This window comes from Capricornis sumatraensis, chromosome 4, assembly GCF_032405125.1.
Source record: "Capricornis sumatraensis isolate serow.1 chromosome 4, serow.2, whole genome shotgun sequence".
In the NCBI taxonomy this organism is placed as follows: Eukaryota; Metazoa; Chordata; class Mammalia; order Artiodactyla; family Bovidae; genus Capricornis; species Capricornis sumatraensis.
This window is the reverse complement of record NC_091072.1, coordinates 126,525,389-126,548,569: the sequence shown is the minus strand read 5'-3', so window position 1 is coordinate 126,548,569 and position 23,181 is coordinate 126,525,389. Positions and strand designations below refer to the sequence as shown.

The window sequence follows — 23,181 nt, the reverse complement described above, 5'->3', positions numbered from 1 at the left end:
ACTCTTCTGTCCGTGGAATTTTCCAGGCAAGAACACTGGAGTGGGTTTCCATTGCCTACTCCAGGAGTGGGAGCGTGGGTGTCAGTTAATATACTAGCTCTGTGACCTTGACCAAATTATTTAACTTCTCTGAGCCCCAATTTCCTCATCTATAACATGGCGGTAAAAAATTACCTAACTTGAAGAGTCATGTGACAATTAAATGAGACGATTCCAAGCTAGTGAAATCTGACCTTCAACAGATGAGTTTCCTTCTCCTCATGAACCCTTCCCAGAACTTCTCCTACCCGCTGATGGAAATGATTCTTCCCTTCTATTTCCTCACTGTAGTTTTTGGCGTGCCTACGAGAACCCTGTGCCCACTTGCCATAGCTTGTTTAGGTACGTATCTTAGCTCCATTCTTGGGTTGCACATCCCTAAGAGAGCAGGGTAGGACCTGGCTCATCTTTACAGTCTTCACCTCCTTGCACTTATTAAATACCTAACCAAGCTTTTTGATTGTAAGTGACTGTTGGTTTGAGGTGCTGACAGGGCTGGTTTGTTCATAAAGCATATTGCTGTTCTAGGCAAACAGAGAGAAAGAAACGGATGAAACAAGCAGAAGGATTAAAGAGCTTATAAAAGAAGAGATGAAAAACGGCCAAAATATGTGTTGTAAAGACAGAACCTAGCACAATCTATGGTTTAACTGCTAGGAGTGAGCCTCTCCACCTACATTTGGGAAGAATTATATCTAGTTTGTGGGGGAGTTGGCTTTCAGAGAAGGGGTCAAGTTTAGTATTGAAGGATAGATAACTTGTGGAGGCAGCAACGAGGGTCATCGACAACAGAGATTAGACGTGTATATGGAAAACATCAGTGATGTGCTTGGAAGAACTGGTGCTGGTCTGGCTGGGAAAAGTGGGAACGGAAGAACTGACCTGTCCTTGCCTTGTTAATGCCACCCAGCACTGCCCTCCCACCTGTGATGTGGCAGGACAGCAAATGAGGAAAACCTGAGTTACAGGCTCCAGAAGGAAAGATCCGTGCACCTTCTTTTTGGTCCCTGGCCAGCAAGAGACCAGTTGTATCACCCTGAAATGTTACTTGTAGCATATTTCTGACCAGAAAGAAGAACATCAGAGGTCCTGGTTCCTGCCAGATGATTAGTTACATGGTCTTAGCTTTCCCTCCAGGTGCATCTGGGCCACTACTTTCGCCCATCCTCTCTTCTCTGAAAAAAAGTAGCTGCTTCTATCTTTAAATCCATTTCACACTGCTTCTTCTTAAAACCGTCACTGGTGCTGTCTCATTTATTCCTGCTACAGCCTGCTGGGAAGCAGGTTTCTGGACTTCCATCCACTGTCCAGTGTAATGGCCACTGATGTCCTCCTCTTATGGCCATGTGCTCCAGGCCTCCTTGCAGACCCTTCCTATGCAGCCCCAGGGTGCAGGACTGAACAGAACTATCAGCCTTGCCTTCCAAAACAAGCAGTGAAGGTTTATAAACCAAAAGGACTCCATTGCCATGCACGTCTGAACACATTCCTAAAAGAGCACTCCTGCAAACGCCTGTGTGTGATAACATCAGAAGATGTTTGTTGATTCAGACTCAGTGCAGAGGATCTCTGGCATAGAAGTTACTCAAAAGCAGAAACACTTACGTACATCAAAATACCTCTTCATCTTTTCTTCTTAGGAGAGGAGAAGAGAGGGAGAAGAGATTGTCGTTAAGCCTGGATGGTACAAAAGTATAGGTATTTTATAGACTGTAAAAAAGAGATCAGTATACGATGGGCAGACTTGAACACTTTACAGAACAGAGATCAATATATGTTTAAAATGAATAGAAGATTGTGACGATTAGTAATTGTTTTGTCAAAATCTAGGAAACAGTTTTGATTGAAAAATTGAACACAGTTGCCAGCTTTATGTTTATTTCTCTCCTCAACCTCCTGGGTAGAGAATTGGATTTCCTCTCTGACTTATACATGGTACCCAAAGGTAGGCCATGCTCACACTACTGTGGAGACAACCGTATGGCCTTCTAGGGAGGCCATCTCTTCTCTAATGAGTCATCCAGGCAACAACACTGACCTAGAAAAGAGAGACCAAACCCAATTTCCCATGCATCCTGAGGCTAGTGGCTTCTTTAAGACAATTCTCTTTTCTTTACCTTTCAACTTGAGTTCAACTAGCACTTTTGGCCTATCAGTTCCTTTCAGCAGTAACCATTGCTACTTCTGGGACATGTGGGTCACAAACCATGCAGCCTGATCTTAGAAGAACATTCGGATTCACACCTCAACTTTCAGAAGACATCTAGGACAAATTCTTTATCAAGAGATTTTAAATAATTTTTTGTTAGCTGCTTGTTTTGGAAGAGCCTGAAGGCAGCTTTGGATTCTGATCATCATTGTAACTATGGTATGTTAATACATAAATAATATTAAAGTCATTAATGGTGTGTTGGGTTTTATTACTTTTTAAACTCATACTGTGTTTCAGTTTGTAGGGCCTTAACATTTTCTTATTGCAAAGTCAGTGCTTCTCCTTTCACCCCCTTTTAAAAGGTCTTTCTTCTATCTAGAATAATCACCACTGGGTGAAAAGATACATAAATACTTTTGTGAACTCTGATGAATTCTTTTTGTCAGAGTTAACTGAGGGTGTCTTATTTTGTCGATACGTTAGAGGTGAGGAACCATGATATCTTTTGTAGGTTCTGTATCGAATCTGACATATCAAGTCATGCCTGACTAGTACAGATCACGATGATAGTCTACAGCCTGTTTTCTGTGTACTCATAACCTGCAAGAATTGTATTTGCCTGTGTAACAGTGATGCGGGAATAGCTCATCAAAACTGTTTCTGTGCCTTTTGGAGAAACTTGCTGATGTTGAAAAAGCTGAACCCTGCATTCATCTTACTCTTGAGGATAAGTCCTGGACCAAGTTAGGGGAATTTTCTGTTTCAGTGTGGAACAAATTCTGATGAGCTGCTTTTTCTTGCTTTTGCCCATCCCTGGATTAGGTTATAATGCCTATGAAAGGTTGGCCTTTTCTGGAATAGTCATCACCAGGGTAGCATTGTTAGGTACTTATATCACTCTGATTACATTCTGCATCACAACTGAATGGTTTCCCACGACTCTGATTTACTTATAGTCATCATGGGTGTTTCTGTTCCCTCTTTGCCCCATTTCAAAAGCTTAGCATGGATGATTCTCACCTTTTGGTTCTTCTAAATAGTTAATAATTCTTAATATTTACTATGTGCTAGTTGTCTAAATGCTTTACATGGTATAATTCACAAATCTTCAGCAAATCTATAAAGCAGTACTATTATTGTTTCATGTTTCTTTTTTAAAAATTATTTTTAATTGGAGGATAACTGCTTTACGATATTGTGTTGTTTCTTCCGCACGTCAACATGCATCAGCTATAGGTATACATACGCTTCCTCCCTCTTAAACCTTCCTCCCACCTCCCACCTCATCCCACCCCTCTAGGTTGTCACCGAGCACCGTAATTGATCTCCCTGAGTCATACAGCAAATTCCCACCAGCCATCTATTTTATGCATGGTTATGTACGTATTTCTTTTTTTGGCTGCACAGCATGGCATGTGGGATCTTAGTTTCCCAACCTGGGATGGAACCTGTGCCCCTTGCATTGGAGGCATGGAGTCATAACCCTTGGACTGCCAAGGAAGTCCCTGTTGCATATTTCTCATGAAGAAATTGAGACACAGAGATTTTAAGTGCCTTCCCCAAGGTAAAATTTCCATAGTAAGTAGCTAAACCAGGATCAGAATCCAAACAGACTGGCCTCCAGAACTTTTATCCTTGTCTGCCATGCCTCCTAGACCTCTGGGAAAGTGAAAGTGAACCTGTTAGTTGCTCAGTCGTGTCCAATTCTATGTGAGACCATGGAGTGTAGCCAGCCAGGCTCCTCTGTCCATGGAATTCTCCAGGCAAGAATACTGGAGTGGATTGCCATTTCTTCCTCCAGGGGATCTTCCCAACCCAGGGATTGAACCCAAGTCTCCTGCACTGCAGGTGGATTCTTCTGTAGGGAAGCCTATAGACCTCTGGAGGAGGTGCCATTTCTGCGATGTGCTGATGTCTAAAATTGAACTTATTTGAGGAGGGAGTGTGGAATATTGGCCTTTTTTGGCTTTGAGAAAATCTGAGCTCTCTCATCTTATAATTAGGTCATCTTTGGCACGTGTATCAGTCAGGGTTCAACCAGAGGAGCAGAACCAATAAGGGATATGTATAGTGAGAGATTTATTACAAGGAAGTGGCTTATGCAAATGTGAGGTCAGGTCACAGGACTGGAGTTCATAGGGCCTGCCATCAGGAAAGGTGGGCTAGAGCTCTCAGGCACAGGCTGAAGCAGCTATCCATGGGTGTAGTTTCTTCTTCTTTAGGGAAACCTGGTGGGGAAGAATTCCCCAGGAATGCAGGATACCCAGGTTCAATCCCTGGGTCTGCAAGAACTCCTGGAGAAAGGAATGGCAAGCTACTCCAGTATTCTTACCTGGAGAATTCCATGGACAGAGAAGCCTGGCCGGCTACAGTCCATGGGGTGGCAGAGATGGACACAACTTAGTGACTAACAGTTTCGCTTTTGCTTTCACTTTCAGCTGTGTTTTTAAGGCTTTCAACTGATTAAATCAGGTCCACCCAGATTGTCTAGGATAACTCTAAATCAAGGGCCCCTAACCCCTGGGCTGTGGACCGGTACTGGTCCAAGGTCTGTTAAGAACCAGGCCTCACAGCAGAAGGTGAGGTAGGGTGAGCGAGTGAAGCTTCACCTGCTGCCCCCATCAATCACATCGCTGCCTAAACCATGCCTGCCCCCCATACATGGAAAAATTGTCTTCCGTGAAACTGGTGTCAAAAAGGCTGGGGACTACTGCTCTAGATAACCCTCGCCCTAACTCTAACCCTGACCCTAATCTAGGACAGTTTCCCTTGTTAAGGACAACTGATTATGGAATTTAATCACAGCTACAAAATACGGCAGCACTTAGATTCATATCTAACTGAGTGCCTGAGGACTGTAGCCAGCCAGGCTGACACAAAGACCATCACAGCAAGTGACTTCATTTCCGTGAATCTGTTTCCTCACATGGTAAACTCTCACCATAGGGCTGTTATGAGGACTGTGCAAAATTAGGTATAAAAAGATTACTGCCTGGTGTGTAGGATTCAGTGCAAGATTATTCATTTGTGGTGGGGTGGAAGTGGGGGTAGTGACAGCAGCAGCCGCTGTGGTCGCACTAGTGACTTCATCCCCCCTTTCGTCTCTCCTGTTCAGTCTGGTTCACTGCAGTGGTTGCTGCCTAATTGACATTCCTGCCTAAAATCTCTTCTTATCCATCTTTGTTTTGTTCTGAAGACCGTGTTGGAGGCTTAAAGTAACTCTCTACTCTCCATCTTTGAAAAAAATGTCTTCCTGAAATCCAGACCCACGGTGTTTATAGCATTCCTCAACATTTTGGTGCAACGGTGTAACTCCCCTTGCTTGCTTAAAGCTTGTGGAAGGGAGAACCTCCTCTCCCAGTGGCACTGGTTTAGTTTAAAAAAAAAAAAAAGTCTGCAGTGGTTGAGTGGGAAATGAATGAGAACTGTTTCTCCAAAAGAGGCTATTGTACTTAAGGACGGTTTTGTTTTTTTAGTTAAATCATTTATTTATTTTGGCGGTGCTGGGTCTTCGTTGCTGTGCTCTGGCCTTCTCTAGCCGTGGCGATGGTGTGGTGTGTGGGCTTCTTATTGCAGTGGCATCTTCTGTTGCAGAGCACAGGCTCTAGAGCACACAGGCTTCAGGGGTTGTGGCTCACAGTCTTAGCTGCCCCAGGATGTGTGGGATGCTCTCTGACTAGGAATTGAACCCATGTCCCCTGCATTGGCAGGCGGGTTCTTACCCACTGGACCAGGAAAGTCCCTGTTTCTGTTTCCTTTATTGAAATGGTAGTGTAACACACAGCTGGCGTCTTGTTTCTGAACCTCAGTTTCCTCCACTGTAAGGTGAATGAATTGGACAGGATGGTTTCTTTTGTTCCTTTTCCCTCCTCTTGACCTTTTATTAAAAGTTAAAATCAGATATATCTATATTTTAGGGTTTTCTCCAAATATTTTGTAATAAATTTTTATATTTGTGAACAAAAAGTTTTTTTCCCTCAGATCAAAAAAGAACCTTAAAAGGCAGTGCTTTGTTATAGTTGAATCAAATAGTACGTAAAGAATTAGCCAGGAGAATTTTCCACTTCCCCATTCCATCAGATGAGAAACAACACATTAATGAATGAACTTAGGAACTGTGAAAGTCTATAGGAATAACATCTTTGGCATTGAATGTCATCCAGAAAGTGAGTGGGCTACATACCTTAACACTTTAAGATCAGGTACCAGATTTTATTCACTGAAATTCATAAATGATACCTTTCCCCAATAGTTTGTCCTTTTTCCCCATTTCCCTGTACCACCAGCAGCACTCAAGCTGGTTAATACCAGTTGAACCCCAGGATACACAGGAGGATTGATTAAGTTTCCAGTTCCATGAGGAAGAAGTCTGGTCACCATGTTTTCCCAGCCTCTGGAGCATGGTGTCCGCTTTGTAGTAGCTTGATGAATGTGCACTGATGGCATGATATGCAGAGGTATTGGGATCACAGCTGACAGGTTCTGCTCATCAGGTGACTAGCCCAATAGGGACTAGACTAGCTCTTCTCCTTCCATGCCCTTTCTACATGTTGTACCTACTGTGCTGCAAACTGGGGAACTGGTCTTTGGGTTCATTCCAAGGTTTGGAAGCTCTAAAGTTTCTATGCCTCTGTATCTTGCTTCTCCCATTCACACCCATGCAGTTGGTATGTGTTCCACCCTGAATGCCACACCCTCATGATCAGATATAGAGAAGCTTGCAGGAAATCCAGGACACCTTCTTATATTAAAGCCATTTTTAGTACCTAGTCTGATGGGAATGGTGTAAGCAAATTCATGCCTCACCTCACACGCGCTCTGGAATATAAATGCCTTTTGTGCAGAGCAGGTCTGGGAGAGCCTCGGCCCCTCCTTCCTAGTAGGAGGGATTTGTCATGTGGGAAACCAGATTCCCCTTTGGCCCATTTTAAGCCAGAAGGCTCAAGATAGCCCATGCAATGAACACAACTTAATCCGCACAGCTCCCTGACACCCTTGCGTTGTTCACTATCCTACTCCCAGACTGCTTCTCCACCCCAAAGTGGATCCTTTCTCCTGTTTGCTGAGTGGTTGTCCAAGCCCACTATAGCATTCCTCTCTCTTCCCTAGTGTCAACCTTGTGCTCACTTCTGTGACTCTGACTTGGATCTCACTTTGCCTACGCTGTATTTGGTCACAGTGAATAACTCCCTCCTCTCCCCCTCCCTTTTTCTTGTTCAACACACCAGCCAGACACTTGGTTTGAAAATGTAAATGTCATGCTGGTCACTTTTGCAGATGGCATATTTTGAGGAGGCTTAGTCAATCTGGTAGATAGAATCTGAATCCAAAAAGATGTTGATAGGGTGATATCAAAGATGAAACTTAGCCAAAAAAAGGGCCAGCATCTAAGTGTAAAACAAAACGTATGTCTTTAAAATGATAAAGATGTGACTTAACAACAGCCTGTAGAAAAGACAAGTTTAGGTTTACTCCAAAAAAGCCCTGTTGGGAGTCAGGAGCCCCTCCTACATCAGTGTGTGGCTGTATGATAAAGGGCAAGGAACTGAATCAACTATGAGACTCTGTTTCTTTCTTGGAAAAAGAGGGAGCTATACTGGATCATCTCTCATGTCAGTTACAGTTCTAAAGTTACATAAGCAAATGAATCAACAGTTTAAAGTGAAGGCCCAATATGTAAACTAAAAGCTAATGCAGTCTTATAAATAGTGAGAGTATAATCAGAACCTTATCCATCAAAGTTCTGTTCTCCTCTCTGTGGACCTGACAGCTCTTGGATGTTGAATACCAATCACCCCACACGTCAAAGTATTTTTAACCAAAGTATATTCAGAAGAGAGCTAGCTAGTGATAAGGCAACCTATGGGTAATGTTTGAAAGGATCACATGGCTTGGTTTAGATGAGAGAAGGATTTAGGACAAAAGTGTCTATATTATGGTTAGCCATCAAAGCTTGAAGAGTTCTATGCTGTATACACTTGGAGAAGGAAATGGCAAGCCACCCCAGTATTCTTGCCTGGAGAATCCCGGGCAGAGAAGCCTGGGTACAGCCTTGTGTCCATGGGGTTGTAAGAGTTGGACATGACTTAGTGACTAAAGCTACCAACCATTCTCCATACAAATTGTCTAAGCTGCCACCTCCTTCCTGAAGCCTTTACGGAGTGCTGTGACCCAGATTTCTCGAAAGACACTTTCCAGTCTACCTTGCATTTGGGTTATGTCCGTACTTACTGGGCTTCCCAGGTAGCACTAGTGGTAAAGAACCTGCATGCCAATGAAGGGGACACATAGCAGATGTGGGTTCAGTCCTTGGGTTGGGAAGATCCCCTGGAGAAGAGCATAGGAATCCACTCCAGTAATCTTGCCTGGAGAATCCCATGGACAGAAGAACCTGGCGGGATACAGTCCTTAGGGTCGCAAAGAGTCAAACATGACTGAAGTGACTTAGCATGCATATTCTTATCTGGCTGAACTCTTTGAGGGTGAATGGCATGTCATACTTATCCTTGCATCCTCTCTAGCTTCTAATGCAGTGCCTCGCACAAAAGTAAGTATACAACTGAACTGAAACTTATTAGACTTATCAGACATGGAGATGATGGATAGAAATTGTAAAGAGACTTTTTGGCCTTCCAAGAAGTAAACTTTTCAAATAATAAAAATGTCTTAAAAGTACACGGATAACTATGTAATTCATCACACAACCTGTTCTTTAGAACGGATAGTTTAAAAGGTGCCAATTGTTGGTGAGAATGGAGCAGCTGAAAGTCAGACTGATACTGGTGGAAATGTGAAAAGGCACAACCGCTTAGGGACACAGTTTGGCAGTTTTCCCCAAAACATGTACCTACCTTGCCACCCAGTCATCCTATGTCTGTGAAGTTACCCAAGATAAATGAAAACATTGCCTACACAAAGACTGGTACACAAATGTTTGTAGCAGCCTTATTTATAATAGCCTGCAATTGGAAATAAGCTAAGTGTTCATCAACAAATGAATTAAATGGATAAACAAAATATGATGCCAACTCAATAGAACATACATCAACAATAAGACCATACAACAACATGGATGAATCTCAAAACATTATGAGGAAAAGAAGCCCAACTCAAAAGAATATGTCATATGATTCTATTTATATGAAGTCTAGACAATGCAGACAAATGGTTAAAGACTAAAAGCAAGTCACATGTGTCTTGAATTGGGGTAGAGGGAAGGACATGGGAAACATTTCCCTGGTTTTTTCATATCTTAATTTTATGGTGGTTTTGATATATAGAAATTTTAACTTTTTAATGTAGTCATTTCCTTCCCAGTTTTTACATTTGACATCATACTTTGAAAGTCTTCACTTTAAAATTATTTATACATCCACATATTTTATTTTATACTTTTATGATTTTATTTTCCTACACTTAACTCATTCATCCAGCACAGATTAATTTTAGTAAATAGAAGGAAATAGAGACCTAATGTTTTCCCAATAGGTAAGGATTTGACCTGATACTAGCAATAGAATATTCCATCATTTCCTCAATTATTGAATGTGGGTGGTATATCAAGGATTATGTTAAACTAATACAAACATGGTCTCTGGCCTCAAGGAGCTATGTCTGGTGAGATAGATGGACTGGTGATGAGATAATTACAGTGAAGTGGGATCAGCTCAATGATGGTGTCAGTTACAAGGTGCTGCTGGATTACAGGCATTTCCAGTTATGGGCATGCCTGGAGAAGAGAGCCAGGGAGCAATGTGACATGACTGGGGACTGTCGCTTGGTGCCCTGTGGCTGCTGCCTGGGTCATGAATAAGAGAGTGGCCTGGAATCTGGCTCACAGGCACTTTCATTTCATGTCATCTTAAATTCAGTGGGGAGCTATGCACCTGAAACTAACACAACATTGTAAATCAACTGTAGTTCAGTTGATTCAACTTAAATTCAGTGGGGAGCCACAGTTGACTTTGAGCAGTGGAATGGAATACTCAAGGTATGGGGCAGTGATCATACTGTTAGGGGACTTCATATTGAGTAGTCTCATAGTGTTCTGCTTTTTTGCTATGAAAAAAAGTTTTCATAGCAAAATCACAGTTTTGAATATGTGTTTGGTCGTTGATCAATGTCTCACGTTACCTTCTTCAGAAGGGGTAGGAGAAATTTTTTGTTTACTAAATTATAAGAGGGTTTTCATGCAGAAACCTGAATTATCTGATACAATACCTATGATTTAATCTCTTAATAGCTCTGCAGCTGCCCCTGAATTTGACTTGGACCTCAGTGACCATTTGTGTGAGGGTAAAGAGAGATGCTTTTTGGTGTCCCTTTGGCCATAAGCCCATTATACCCATTTCAGATAAGTAATTAATGTCCTACCTACTATCCGTCCAGCAAAACTTTATAGATTCCAAGAGGCTTCAATATTTATCTCCTTTTTTAAAATTAAAGCTCTGTGAGGTAACTCTAGTCTGTATCATAATCTCTATTCTGTAGATGAGCAATCCACAGAAAGAGTAAACCACTCACCTAGAGGCACACAGTGAGATGAGGGGGCTTGGACCGAAGTGCCCTTGCCGTGCCTGGTACCAGCTCATGGCCATTCAGTCCCCTGGTCGGTGAAGGTGGTGGGTTGCCGTTGTATGGGGAACAGTGTTATTGCAGTGGGGGCTGAACTTGAGCTGGGCTCCATGAAGTCCACACAGTCAGGAAGTTCTTCCCTCAGAAACCAGTACAGGTTGTCAGGTCACTTAGTCTCTCCCCATGAAGAAGCAGTGTTGGACTTCCCTGGTGGTCCAGTGGATAAGAATCTGCCTGCTACTGCAGGGGACATGGGTTCAATCCCTTGTCAGAGAAGATTCCACGTGCTGCAGAGCAGCTAAGCCCATGCGCCACAACTACTGAACCTGCATGCTGTCGTCACTGAAGCCCGTGCACCTAAAGCCTGTGCTCCACAGAGAGAGAAACCACTGCAGTGAGAAGCCCCTGCACCACAATGAAGAAACTTGCTGCAACTAGAGAAAGCGCCCTGCGGCAACGGACAACTTAAAAATAATAATAATAAAAAGAAGCAGTGCTTTTGGCAGACGGGGGGCTGTTCTCTGCCACCAACAATAACCCTTTATGAACGCTGGGGTGTCACAGTTCTTCCCAAAGCATTAAACATGGCACCTGATGGATGCTTTCAATCAGTCATCCAATGTGGCTGCCACTGTCTGAAATCAATAGTTAACTGCCCTCTCCACCTCTGCAACAAAGGGAATCCTCTATAGGCAGATAACGCTTGTGGAAAGTTTGTTCTTAACTCTTTCTTAAGCACTTTGCTGGTAGACCTCTCTTTCACCCATGGTTCAGGAGAAGGGTCAATCTGAACTCCTATATATTTGATTAGAAACTCCCTGCTCCTTCTCTTTAGGAAAACATTGAATGTGCCTTGTAAGTGGCTCAGTACCTTCTCATATCTTCAGCAGCACCAAATTAGTGGCGTCAGCAGTCTGTATTCACTCTTTGGTTTTAAAAAACAATGTAAGAAGGGCTGCATACATTACTCTTCAAATAGTGGTATACATTTATCCTTTCAAAGAAATACCCAAGGCTTATGAATAACAGAGAACCTTGAGGGGAATATTTACTTTTTCTAAATTAAAAAATAATATGAGTTAATTGTAGAAAATTTGAAATTTTTAATTTTTAAACAATTTTAAATGAAGGAAAATAAACACATTCACATATTCTTTATTTTCTATATTCTGATGCCTTGACATCTGGGGCATTGCTGATGCTGGAGGGACTGCCCCTGCCAGGATGAGCCCATTGAGAGTCAACAACTTAACTGTGAGTGCACTTTTCAAATACAGACCAGCCAATTCAGAGCCCACACCCCAGCCACCTCCTCTATTAGGATCTCACACACTGGCCTGCTATCCACCCATCCTGAATGCCCCTGGGCCAGGTACCAGACAGCTGGGTGTAACCCCGATGCTCCATGGGCTGCTGAAGTCATTCAAACTAGCCAGTCCTAATACTGCTCAGCCTGTCTTGCCCATTCCCTCCCATAGAAACCACAATAGAGACATTTGCCCACAAACTCCCCCCTCCCTCTGCTTCTTGATTGGCCCTGGTGCTGCCCCATGTGGCCTGGCATGCCCCTTCCTCTTAGGAACTGTGAGCAGCACTCTACCTTTTTGTTGGCAATTATCTTCTCATCTTTTGGCCTTAGTATACCTCAAATCTTCTATTCATATACTTTTTTTTTAGGCAATAAAGAACCCCAAAAGTCATACAAAATGTAATATTTTGTATAGCATATACTGGGGCTACCCAGGTGGCACTCATGGTAAAGAACCTGCCTGTCAATGCAGGAGACATAAGAGATGCGGGTTTGATCTGAAGGCAGGAAGATCCCCTGGAGGAGGGTATGGCAACCCACTCTACTACTCTTGCCTGGAGAATCCCAAGGACAGAGGAGCCTGATGTGTTACAGTCCATAGGGTCGCAAAGAGTTGGACATGACTGAAGTGACTTAGCACAATGACAATGACACATAGCATTTGCCATTTCATAAATAGTTAGAAAATATTGTATTTAAAAGCTCCAGTGTGGTCCATCACAGGGTTACACTCTGGTTTTGAAGTTGTTCCCTTGTTTGTTGACACCTTTAGGTTGCTTTCATGTATACACTGTTGAAATATTTTTATTCATTTCCATGTACAAAAGCCTTTATGTTATGTCTTTAATATTTTTAGGATAAACTCAAAGAAGTAGAATATATGGGCCAAAGGATATAAATATCTGTTTCCCTTGGTACAGTTTTCCAAATTTCCTTTTAGAAACGTTATGCTAGTCATCATTTTCACCAGAAGTATATGAAACTGTTAAGAGTGTCTCTCTTTTCACCTCTTTCGCTTCTTCAAGGCTCCCTTGTGGGTATAGTAATTTATTAGAATAAGTCATTTTGATAGGGGGGAAATTTCCTCATTTTTCAGTGCAGTAATTCTGAGGTGATCTGTATTGTGGTCAGGCCAAACTTGAAGGAACTGACCATTTGTCAATTGGTTTGTGGAAGCTGATGACTCTCGTGTATTTCAGAAGCAGAAAGTGAAGTTGGCATTTGTCTGAGGCTCACTGCTATTTCCCGATGTTGTTCCCCATTGTCACTTACGGAGAGGCATGCCTCAGAGATACTGCAGGTTTCTTTCCAGACCACTGCATTATTGCCTTATGCAAAATATCACAATAAAATGTGTCACACGAATTCATTGGTTTCCCAGTGGGTGTACACATGTGTGTGTGTGTGTCAGTCACTCAGTCATGTCCAACTGTTTGCAACCCCATGTAGCTTGCCAGGCTCCTCTGTGCATGGCACTTCTCCAGGCAAGAATACTGGAGTGGGTTGCCATTCCCCTCTCCAGGGGATCTTCCCAACCTAGGGATTGAACCCAGGTCTCCCTTATAGCCAGGTCTCCATTAAAGACTGCATTACAGGCAGTCTTTACTGTCTGAGCCAGTAATTCCAGCCAGGTATTCCCAGTGCATAGAAAAGTTACATTTATACTCTACTGTAATCTAAGTGTACAATAGCAGTATGTCTAAAAATATGTACATACCTTAATTTTGAAACACTTTATTAGAAAAATACTAACCATTGTCTGGTCCTTCAGTGAGTCACGATCTTGCAATAGCAACATCAAAGATCCTGATCACAGAGCACTGTGACAAATTTAATAATAATGAAAAAGTTTGAAATACTGTGAGAATTACTAAAAATGTGATGCAGGAACATGAAATGAGCTATTGGAAAAATGGTGTTGATAGACTTGCCCATTCAAGGTTGCCACAGACCTTCAATTTGTAAAACAAACAAACAAAAACAACACAAGATATGGAAAGTGGAATAAAATGAGATATGCCTGTACCTTCATTTAGGTTTTCTGTTTATTCAGCCATCTTCTATCCTTATTTTAACGCCCTCCCCCAGGAGGCTGCCCCTTGTGTTCTGACATTTCCTCTCCTGCCATCCCCCGATGTCATGCTGGGCAACTTTGGTCTTTCTTCTCTTTCCCAACATACCTTGCCCTCACTGCACTGCAGCGCTTCCTTGGGCACATCTTGTGTGTGTGTTTGTGCTCAGTCATGTCCAACTCTTTTGCGACCTCACGGCTTGAAGACCACCAGTCTCCTCTGTCCATGAGATTTCCCAGGCAAGAATACGGAAGTGATGTTGCCATTTCCCACTCCAGGGGATCTTCCCACATCTCCTGCATTGACAGGTGGATTGGATTCTTCACCAGTGCACCACCTGGGCGATCCCTGGGCACCTCTTACTCAGCCCTTGAATCAGCTGCAAATGCTTTACCTCTGAACTTTTCCCTACTGACCATGGTCTTGTACACAAACATTCTAGCCAACTGCCTGTTCTTTCAACCTCTTCTGGTGTCTCCTTCTTTCTTACCCATCATGTACTCTGTGAAGCATTATTTTATTATTGTTGTCCCTTGAACAACAGCGAGGGTTGGGGCATTGACCCTCAATACAATCAAAAATCCATGTGTAACTTTATAGTCCGCTCTCTGTATCCATGGTTCTGCATCCATGGATTCAGCCAACTGCGGACTGTTTAGTACCCTGGTATGTCTTTAGTGAAAGAAATCTGAGTATAAGTAGACCTCTGCATTTCAAGCCCATGTTGTTCAACAGTCAATTGCTGAATGGTATAGATATTACTTATTCCTTTTCTTGACTTTCTGCACAACTCCCTAGCAATTGACTGATCTTGGACCAGTAAAGCCACCTCTTTTCTCTGCTTTGGTTCTCCAGCTTTTAGACATCTTGCTACTTTTGAAGTCAAGGCCAAAGGAATAGAATTTCCTCCCTCTAGTTTATGTAGGAGAAGTGAATTTTTCTGTGATACGTTGATGTTGTATCATTGTTAGATGGGGCCCTAATTCCCTTGTGAAAGGTTGTTGGTTTTCCCTGTCCATGCTTGGCACCAAAGCCTTTTCCCAGGCAGGCTGGAATAGCTTTAAGTACAATCTTCATTACAGAAATAAATAGGAACCCATGTAAGAAGTGAGCCATTCAGGTTGGGCAAATGTGGAATGCATTAAGATGAAACTTATAGCTTATAATGGGAAACTAGTTCCTGGAAAACAGTGCAAATGTGCCTCCTGCTTTAGTGATAACTAGCCAAGAAATGTAGGGGACTGAGATGCAGTGCTAGGGAACTTCACTAGCTCTCTGGTACCTGGAAATCAAACTCAAACTGCTTAGTGAGACATCCAAGGCCCCCCACAAACCAACACAGTCTATTCTTCCAGCTTGGTCTCCTGTTTCACGCTATATCCAGCCATATTGATCTACTTACTGTTGTTGTTCAGTAGCTCAGTCATGTCCAACTCAGTCTTTGTGGCCCCATGGACTGCAGCATGCCAGGCTTCCCTGTCCTTAACTGTCTCCTGAAGTTTGCTCAAACTCATTGAGTCAGTGAGGCCATCTAACCATCTCATCCTCTGTTGTCCCCTTCTCCTCCTGCCTTCAATTTTTCCAGCATCAGGCTCTTTTCCAATGAGTTGGCTCCTCGCGTCAGTATTGGCCAAAGTATTGGAGCTTCAGCTTCATCATCAGTCCTTCCACTGATTTCCTTCAGGATTGACTGGTTTGATCTCCTTGCTGTCCAAGGGACTCTCAAGAGTCTTCTCCAGCACCACAGTTTGAAGGCATCAATTCTTCGGTGCTCAGCCATTTTTATTGTCCAGCTCTCGTATCCGTACAAGACTACTGGAAAAATCATGCATGCTTGCTAAGTCGCTTCAGTCATGTCACTAGCTCTTTGCTGACCCTATGTGGTAGCCTGCCAGACTCCTCTGTCCATGGCATTCTCCAAGCAAGAATCAGGAGTGGGTTGCCATTTCCTCCTCCAGGGCTTATAGTTTTGACTATACAGACCTTAGTAGGCAAAGTACTATCTCTGCTTTTTAATACATTATCTAGGTTTGTCATTGCTTTTCTTCCAAAAAGCAAGTGTCTTTTAATTTCATGGCTGCAGTCACCATCTGCAGTGATTTTGGAGCCCAAGAAAATGAAATCTGTCACTTTTCCTATTGTTTCCCCATCTACTTGCCATGAAGTGATGGGACCAGATGCCATGATCTTAGATTTCTGAATGTTGAACTTTAAGCCAGCTTTTTCACTCTCTTCTTTCACCTTCATCAAGAGACTCTTTAATTCCTCTTTGCTTTCTGCTATAAGGGTGGTGTGATCTATGTATCTGAGGTTATTGATATTTCTCCCGGCAGTCATGATTTTAGATTGTGCTTCATCCAGTCCGGCATTTCACATGATGTACTCTGCATATACATTAAATAAGCAGAGTGACAACCTCAAGACCCTTAAGGTACTCCTTTTCCTATTTGGAACCAGTCTGTTGTTCCCTGTCAGGTTCTAACTGTTGGTTCTTGACCTGCATACAGGTTTCTCAGTAGGCAGGGAAGGTGATCTGGTATTCCCATCTCTTAAGAATTTTCTATAGTTTGTTGTGATCTACACAGTCAAAGGCTTTAGCATAGTCAATGTTTTTCTGAAACTCTCTTACTTTCTCTGTGATCCAAAAGATGTTGGCAGTTTGATCTCTGGTTCCTCTGCCTTTTCTCAATCCAGCTTGTAAACTGGAAGTTCTTGGTTCACATACTGCTGAAGCCTAGCTTGAAGGACTTTGAGCCTTACTTTGCTAGCATGTGAAATGAGTGCAATTGGGTGGTAGCTTGAACATCGTTTGGCATTAGCCTTCTTTGGGACTGAAATGAAAATTGACCTTTTCAAGTCCTGTGGCCACTGCTGAGTTTGCCAAATTTGCTGGCATATTGAGTGCAGCACTTTCACAGCATCATCTTTTAGGATTTGAAACAGCTCAACTGAAATGCCATCACCTCCACTAGCTTTGTTCATAGTGATGCTTCCTAAGGCCCACTTGACTCCACACTCCAGGATGTCTGGCTCTAGGTGAGTGATCACACCATCAGGTTATCTGGGTCATGAAGATCTGTTTTGTACAGTTCTTCTATGTATTCTTGCCACCTCTTCTTAATGTCTTCTGCTTCTGTTATGTCTATACCATTTCTGTCCTTTATTGACCCCATCTTTGCATGAAATGTTTCCTTGGTATCTCTAATTTTCTTGAAGAGATCTCTAGTCTTTCCCCTTCTATTCTTTTCCTCTGTTTCTTTGCATTGTTCACTTAAAAGGCTTTCTTATTTCTCTTTTATTTTTTCTGAGAGAGAGAAAAAAATCTCTTTTCTTTTTTCTTTCTGAGCTGTATATATGTCTTACAAGAGTAAGACATGATACTTGTAGAATTTAGAACAATGCAGGAAAGTAGAAAGGAAAAAAGAGCTTTGATTGGCCATTCAGACAAAATAATTGAAAAGCTTTCACTGTGTTTCCTTCTAGATTTTTTTCTCCCCTGAAAATATTGGGTTGGCCAAAAAGTTCATTCGGGGCTTTCCATCTGATGTTATGGAAAAATTCGAATGAATGTTTTAGCCAACCCAATAGTTATCTTTGTTTCTTGATTTTATGTAGTCTCTGTGTCTTTCATGCTGCTTTTTAAATTAAACAGTACATAAACATTTTCCATATTCATAAAGCTCATAAACATCATTTTTATTTTATTTTTTGTCAACAACAGAAATTTATTACTCATGGTCCGTGGGCTGGAAGTCTGAGGTCAGGGTTCCAGTGTGGTTGGGTTTTGGAGACAGTGCTGTGGTGGGGCAGCTGGCCAGCTTCTTGTTGTCACCTCAGAAAGACAGCAAGCCAGCTCTCCAGCCTCTTCTGATAACAGCACTACTCCCATTCGTTACAGTCCAACTCTCAAATCTGTACACGACTACTGAAAAAACCATAGCTCTGACTATACAGACCTTTGTCAGCAAAGTGATGTCTCTGCTTTTTAGTACCCTGTCTAGGTTGAACCATAAAAAAGGCTGAACATTGAAGAATTGGTGCTTTTGAATTGTGGTGTTGGAGAAGACTCTTGAAAGTCCCTTGGACCGCAAGGAAATCAAACCAGTCCATCCTAAAGGAAATCAACCCTGAATATTCATTAGAAGGACTGATGCTGAAGCTGAAGCTCTAATACTTTGGCCACCTAATCTGACAGGCTGACTCACTGGAAGAGACTCTGATGCTGGAAAAGATTGAGAACAGGAGGAGAAGAGGGTGACATAGAATGAGATGGTTTGATGGCATCGTTGACTCAGTGGACCTGAGTTTGAGCAAACTCTGAGAGATAGAGAAGGACAGGGAAGCCTGGAGTGCTGCAGTCCAGGGGTTGCAAAGAGTTGGACATGACTTAGTGACTAAACAACAACAATCCCCGTCTTGAGAGCTCCACTCTCAGGATCTTTGAGTGGCTCCACCCAAAGGCCCCATCTCCAAATATAATCACATTGTGGATTAGATTTTATCATATGAATTTTGTAGGATGCGTTCACTCTATAACAGCATCTAAGTAGGTGCTAAGGAAGAATTGTATCCTCTTATAACTGCCTCACATTGCCTGTTAATGAGCTAAGTAGAGAGTGCCCATTATCTGAGAAGGAGCTCACTCTGAGGAGCTCCTCAGAGCTCTGTATGAGGTAGGGTAGCAGAAAAAGGAGAGATGCTTCTGAGATTCTCTGGGTGATGGAGATCAAAGCCTTCACTTTCAGAAGCCTGTCAAAATAGGTGAAGCTGTGACTCTCCAACTTCTCTTATGATGATAGTGTAATAAGTTTCTGCTGAAGAGCTACAAGGATTGAAAACAAAATGTTTATGGAAAGGGGCCAGACAGACTCCCAGGAAGTCAGGCAATGTGGGTATCAAGCAAGAGTTAAGCATTTTCAATCTCTCTGCTCCACAGGTCAGGTTAAAATTCCAACACCCCTGACTTTAGATTAAATTTCATCTATCCCAAAGGAAAGATCTTTGAGGTGCATATTAGATATGATAAGATCAGAAGAGCAATGGTCCCTGAATGTCTCACAATTAAACAATCTGGCAGTCAGAAATGCTTTACAAAGGCGAGGAACACTCTGATAATGAACAGGCCTAGGGGCTCCCTTGGACGTGAGGCATCCAATTCTATTTTCCCTTATACGAGCCCTGGAGAAGGAAATGGCAACCCACTCCAGTATTCTTGCCTGGAGAATTTCATGGACAGAGGAGCCTGGCAGGCTACAGTCTGTGGGATCACAAAGAGTTGGACACAAATGAGCGACTAACACTTACCTAACCACGCAGAGCTTTCTTCAAGTGAAGCAACTGGATAGAGCTTGAAGAAAATAAATTACTTCTTATAACTGCAGCTTCAATCAACCCCTGAAACTTCACCCTCTTGCCAAAGGTGTCACATGTTTCAGTAAGCAGAAGAAGAGTGGAGGTGTCAGTGGCACAACATGCCATCATAGGGAGAGACCTTCGATGCCAATTTTTGGACATGTAAAAGCAGGACGCCAGTTTATTTCTGAATGCAAAGTGTCTGCCTCAGAAGACCTTGTCTGGGTGTGTCAGTGTGGTTTCCTTCATTTTTCTTCCTGTAGGTAGACCCATGTAGAAGTGGTCAGAATCAGAGGTCAGATTTTCTTCCTCTTCCATGGTGACTGAGGCTGAGATTGTGGAAAAAGTCATCCCAGGTACAGTTCTTCCTGAATAGGAAGGCATGTATTGGGGTCTGTAATTGAGTACTCTTCAAAAGGAGTAGGGGTGTTTGAACTGTGAAGGCTCTATTGACAAATTCTATCTAAGAGACTGGATGGAAATCTGGAAAATTACCTGATACCTGAGATACCTGTGGTATCTCAACACCCTGTATGAGCCCCCATTTTGAGCAAGCTACTCTGCTGGCTTCAGTTAAGACCAGTCTGGCTAAATATCTGCTTTTCTTCAGGGTTCATTTGGCTGTTTGGATTGAAACACAGGAAAGGCAGTCATGGAACACTTACTTGCCTGCCTTTTCCAAGTGTAGTAAGGACTCGTGGATAAATGTCTTGATAGGCTTCTGTGAAATATCAATGAATCTAAAACTCATCCCTCCTGTGAATTTTCTGGGTAATCTGCATTTCTAGATGGTCCATGATGATTAGGTATCTGGTTTTTGGTCTGGTAGGTGTTCTGTCAATTTAGTGTGCATTTTGTTTGATGTACAAGAAGGTAAAATTTGTTCTGAAGAAGTCCAGTTTTACTGATCAGACTCATATCAGCAGATGCATTTTCTAATACTTGACTTTGGTATATTCTCCAGATACATTACCTAAATGTCATTTTTAATAATAGTGTGTTGTTGTTTTTTAGCCGCTAAGTCATATCTGACTGTTTCGTGACCCCGTGGACTATAGCCCACCAGGCTCCTCTGTCCATGGGATTTCCCAGGCAAGAGTACTGGATTGGGTTGCCATTTCCTACTCCAGGGGATCTTCCTAACCCAGGGGTCAAACCCACAACTCCTGCATTGGCAGGCGGATTCTTTACCACTGAGCAACCAAGGAAGCCCAATGATAGCAGAGAATTATACTAAATATATTTGTTTCACTTCCTGTTAGCCGTGTTCTCTTAGCCTAAAATACCCATCCAAAAAATGTTTTCAAATGTTACTCCCTGCCTAAAACAGACTTAAGTGCCCTTCCCTCTGTGTTCTGGTAGGATGAACTCATAAACTTGCACCTCTGAACAGGCCTAATTGCATTCTGTATTTGGTTTCAATGCCTGTACACCTGCATATGCACAAACGTATACAGAATTATAAACTGCCTGATGAAAGTGAAAGAGGAGAGTGAAATATTTGGCTTAAAACTCAACATTCAGAAAACTAAGATCATGGCATCCGGTCCCATCACTTCGTGGCAAATAGATGGGGAAACAATGGAAACAGAGAGAGACTTTATTTTGGGGGCTCCAAAATCACTGCAGATAGTGACTGCAGTCATGAAATTAAAAGATGCTTGCTCCTTGGAAGAACATCTATGACCAACCTAGACAGCATATTAACAAGCAGAGACATTACTTTGCCAACAAAGGTCCATCTAGTCAAAGCTATGATTTTTCCAGTAGTCATGTATGGATGTGAGAGTTGGACTATAAAGAAAGCTGAGCACCAAAGAATTGATGCGTTTGAACTGTGGTGTTGGAGAAGACTCTTGGAGTCCCTTGGACTACAAGGAGACCCAACCAGTCCATCCTAAAGGAAATCACTCCTGGGTGTTCATTGGAAGGACTGATGTTGAAGCTGAAACTCCAATACTCAGGCCACCTGACGCGAAGAACTGACTCTTCGGAAAAGACCCTGATGCTGGGAAAGATTGAAGGCAGGAGGAGAAGGGGACAACAGAGGATGAGATGGTTGGATGGCATCACCAACTCGATGGACATGAGTTTGAGCAAGCTCTGGGAGCTGGTGATGGACAGGAAAGCCTGGCGTGCTGCAGTCCATGAGGTCACAAAGAGTTGGACGTGACTGAGTGACTGGACTGAACTGACCTGAGCTCAGGTACTAAATCTTAATCCTTTTAGACATATTGTCTACCTGGGCCAACTCTTAATAAATATCGTGAAATAATACAGTGTTTTACTCTGCCTAGTAAAAGCTTTTTCACAATTTGTATATTTATAGCAAGTTGGTATTTTTCCTGTAGTGCCAATTAGTATTTCATTTTTATTATGTGACTAAGCATCTTCCAGTAACTTGTCAGTGGTAAGAAGCAGAATTTGGTTTCCATTATAACAAATTAGCACAAACGTGTGAAACAGCTACTGCCTGTTATTTCAGAAAGCTACTTCCAGTTGACAAATCTCATGCCACATAGTGTCTTTTCTTTCAGAAGACAATCAGGTGCATTTTTTTCCTTCTGTGGAAAAAAAATTATAAAAATGAAGTGATGGTAGGGAGTAGGCCTCCTTGTTTGTGAGGTAGGTACCGAAGGAAATTGCGTATTTATTGTGGGAATTTCATCATTCCCAGCAGCCCAAATATGTGAATCTGTTAATCCCAACTTTCCACCCCTTCCAGTTTCTCTTTTGAATGTCCATGGGTAATGAAATGAAAGGTGATTCATTCCTTCAACAAAGCCTAAAAACTGTATGTCTGGCACTGTGCTAAGATTTGGAGCTAAAAAGATGACATGGTCCTGAAAACTAAAAGCTTCCAGTGTTGGAGCTTATAACCAAGTAGAGGATCTCATAAATCTTTCCCCTGCCTCTTTTTTTGTTGATTCCATGGGCTGAACACCATTTGACATCCTAAAGAGCAGGGTCTTAATGAAGCAACCAAAAGCACCAGAAGCAATTAAATTTAAAGTGAAAGCACTTGGTACTGAGAAGGACACAGAATCAATTTTCTTGAAAAAAGTGCATAACCTGAATTTAGTCATCAGGGAATAACAGAAAAAGCTAAACTGAGAGACAATCTCTACAATACTTGCTAACTACCCTTCAAAAATATCAATAAAGATGAAAGAAAACAAGGTGTTTAAAAAAAAGTGCCAATTAATAGGCACTTTTTTCACCTAGCATTATTGAGATTCATCCATGCTGAATATACTGCAGTCGTTTGTACTACTCTTAGTATTCTATCCAGTGAATAAACAGTTTATCCATTTGTTGAGGGAAATTAAAGAGTTTCTAGTTTTCTCATTCATTTTTGTTGTTGCGTTGCAAGCCATGCTGTGAAGGTATTTCTTGTACATGTCTCCTAAGATAGAGGTCCCCCACCTTGGGCTGCACAGCAGGAGGTGGGTGGCAGGTGAATGAGCGAAGTTTCATCTGTATTTACAGCTCCTCCCCATCCCTTGCATTACCACCTGAACTCTGCCCCCTGTCAGGTCAGGGGCAACATTAGATTCTCACAGGGGTGTGAACCCTAACCCTAAAGTCAGGGCAGAATATCCTGAGATTGCTGCAAAATAGAAGTAAAGAGCACAAGAAATGTAATGTGCTTAAATCATACTGAAATCATCCCCTCACCCATG

General features: G+C 42.3%; 1 protein-coding gene across 1 annotated transcript in view; it reads left to right on the top strand.

Moving 5' to 3' along the window:
- Positions 1 to 242: 242 nt before the first annotated feature.
- BMAL2 (basic helix-loop-helix ARNT like 2) overlaps positions 243 to 23,181 on the top strand; it is a 95,915-nt gene continuing 72,976 nt past the window's right edge. The window contains exon 1 of the mRNA XM_068970208.1: positions 243 to 381. Within this exon, the coding sequence (XP_068826309.1) occupies positions 243 to 381 (139 nt within the window). The remainder of the gene's footprint in view (positions 382 to 23,181) is intronic.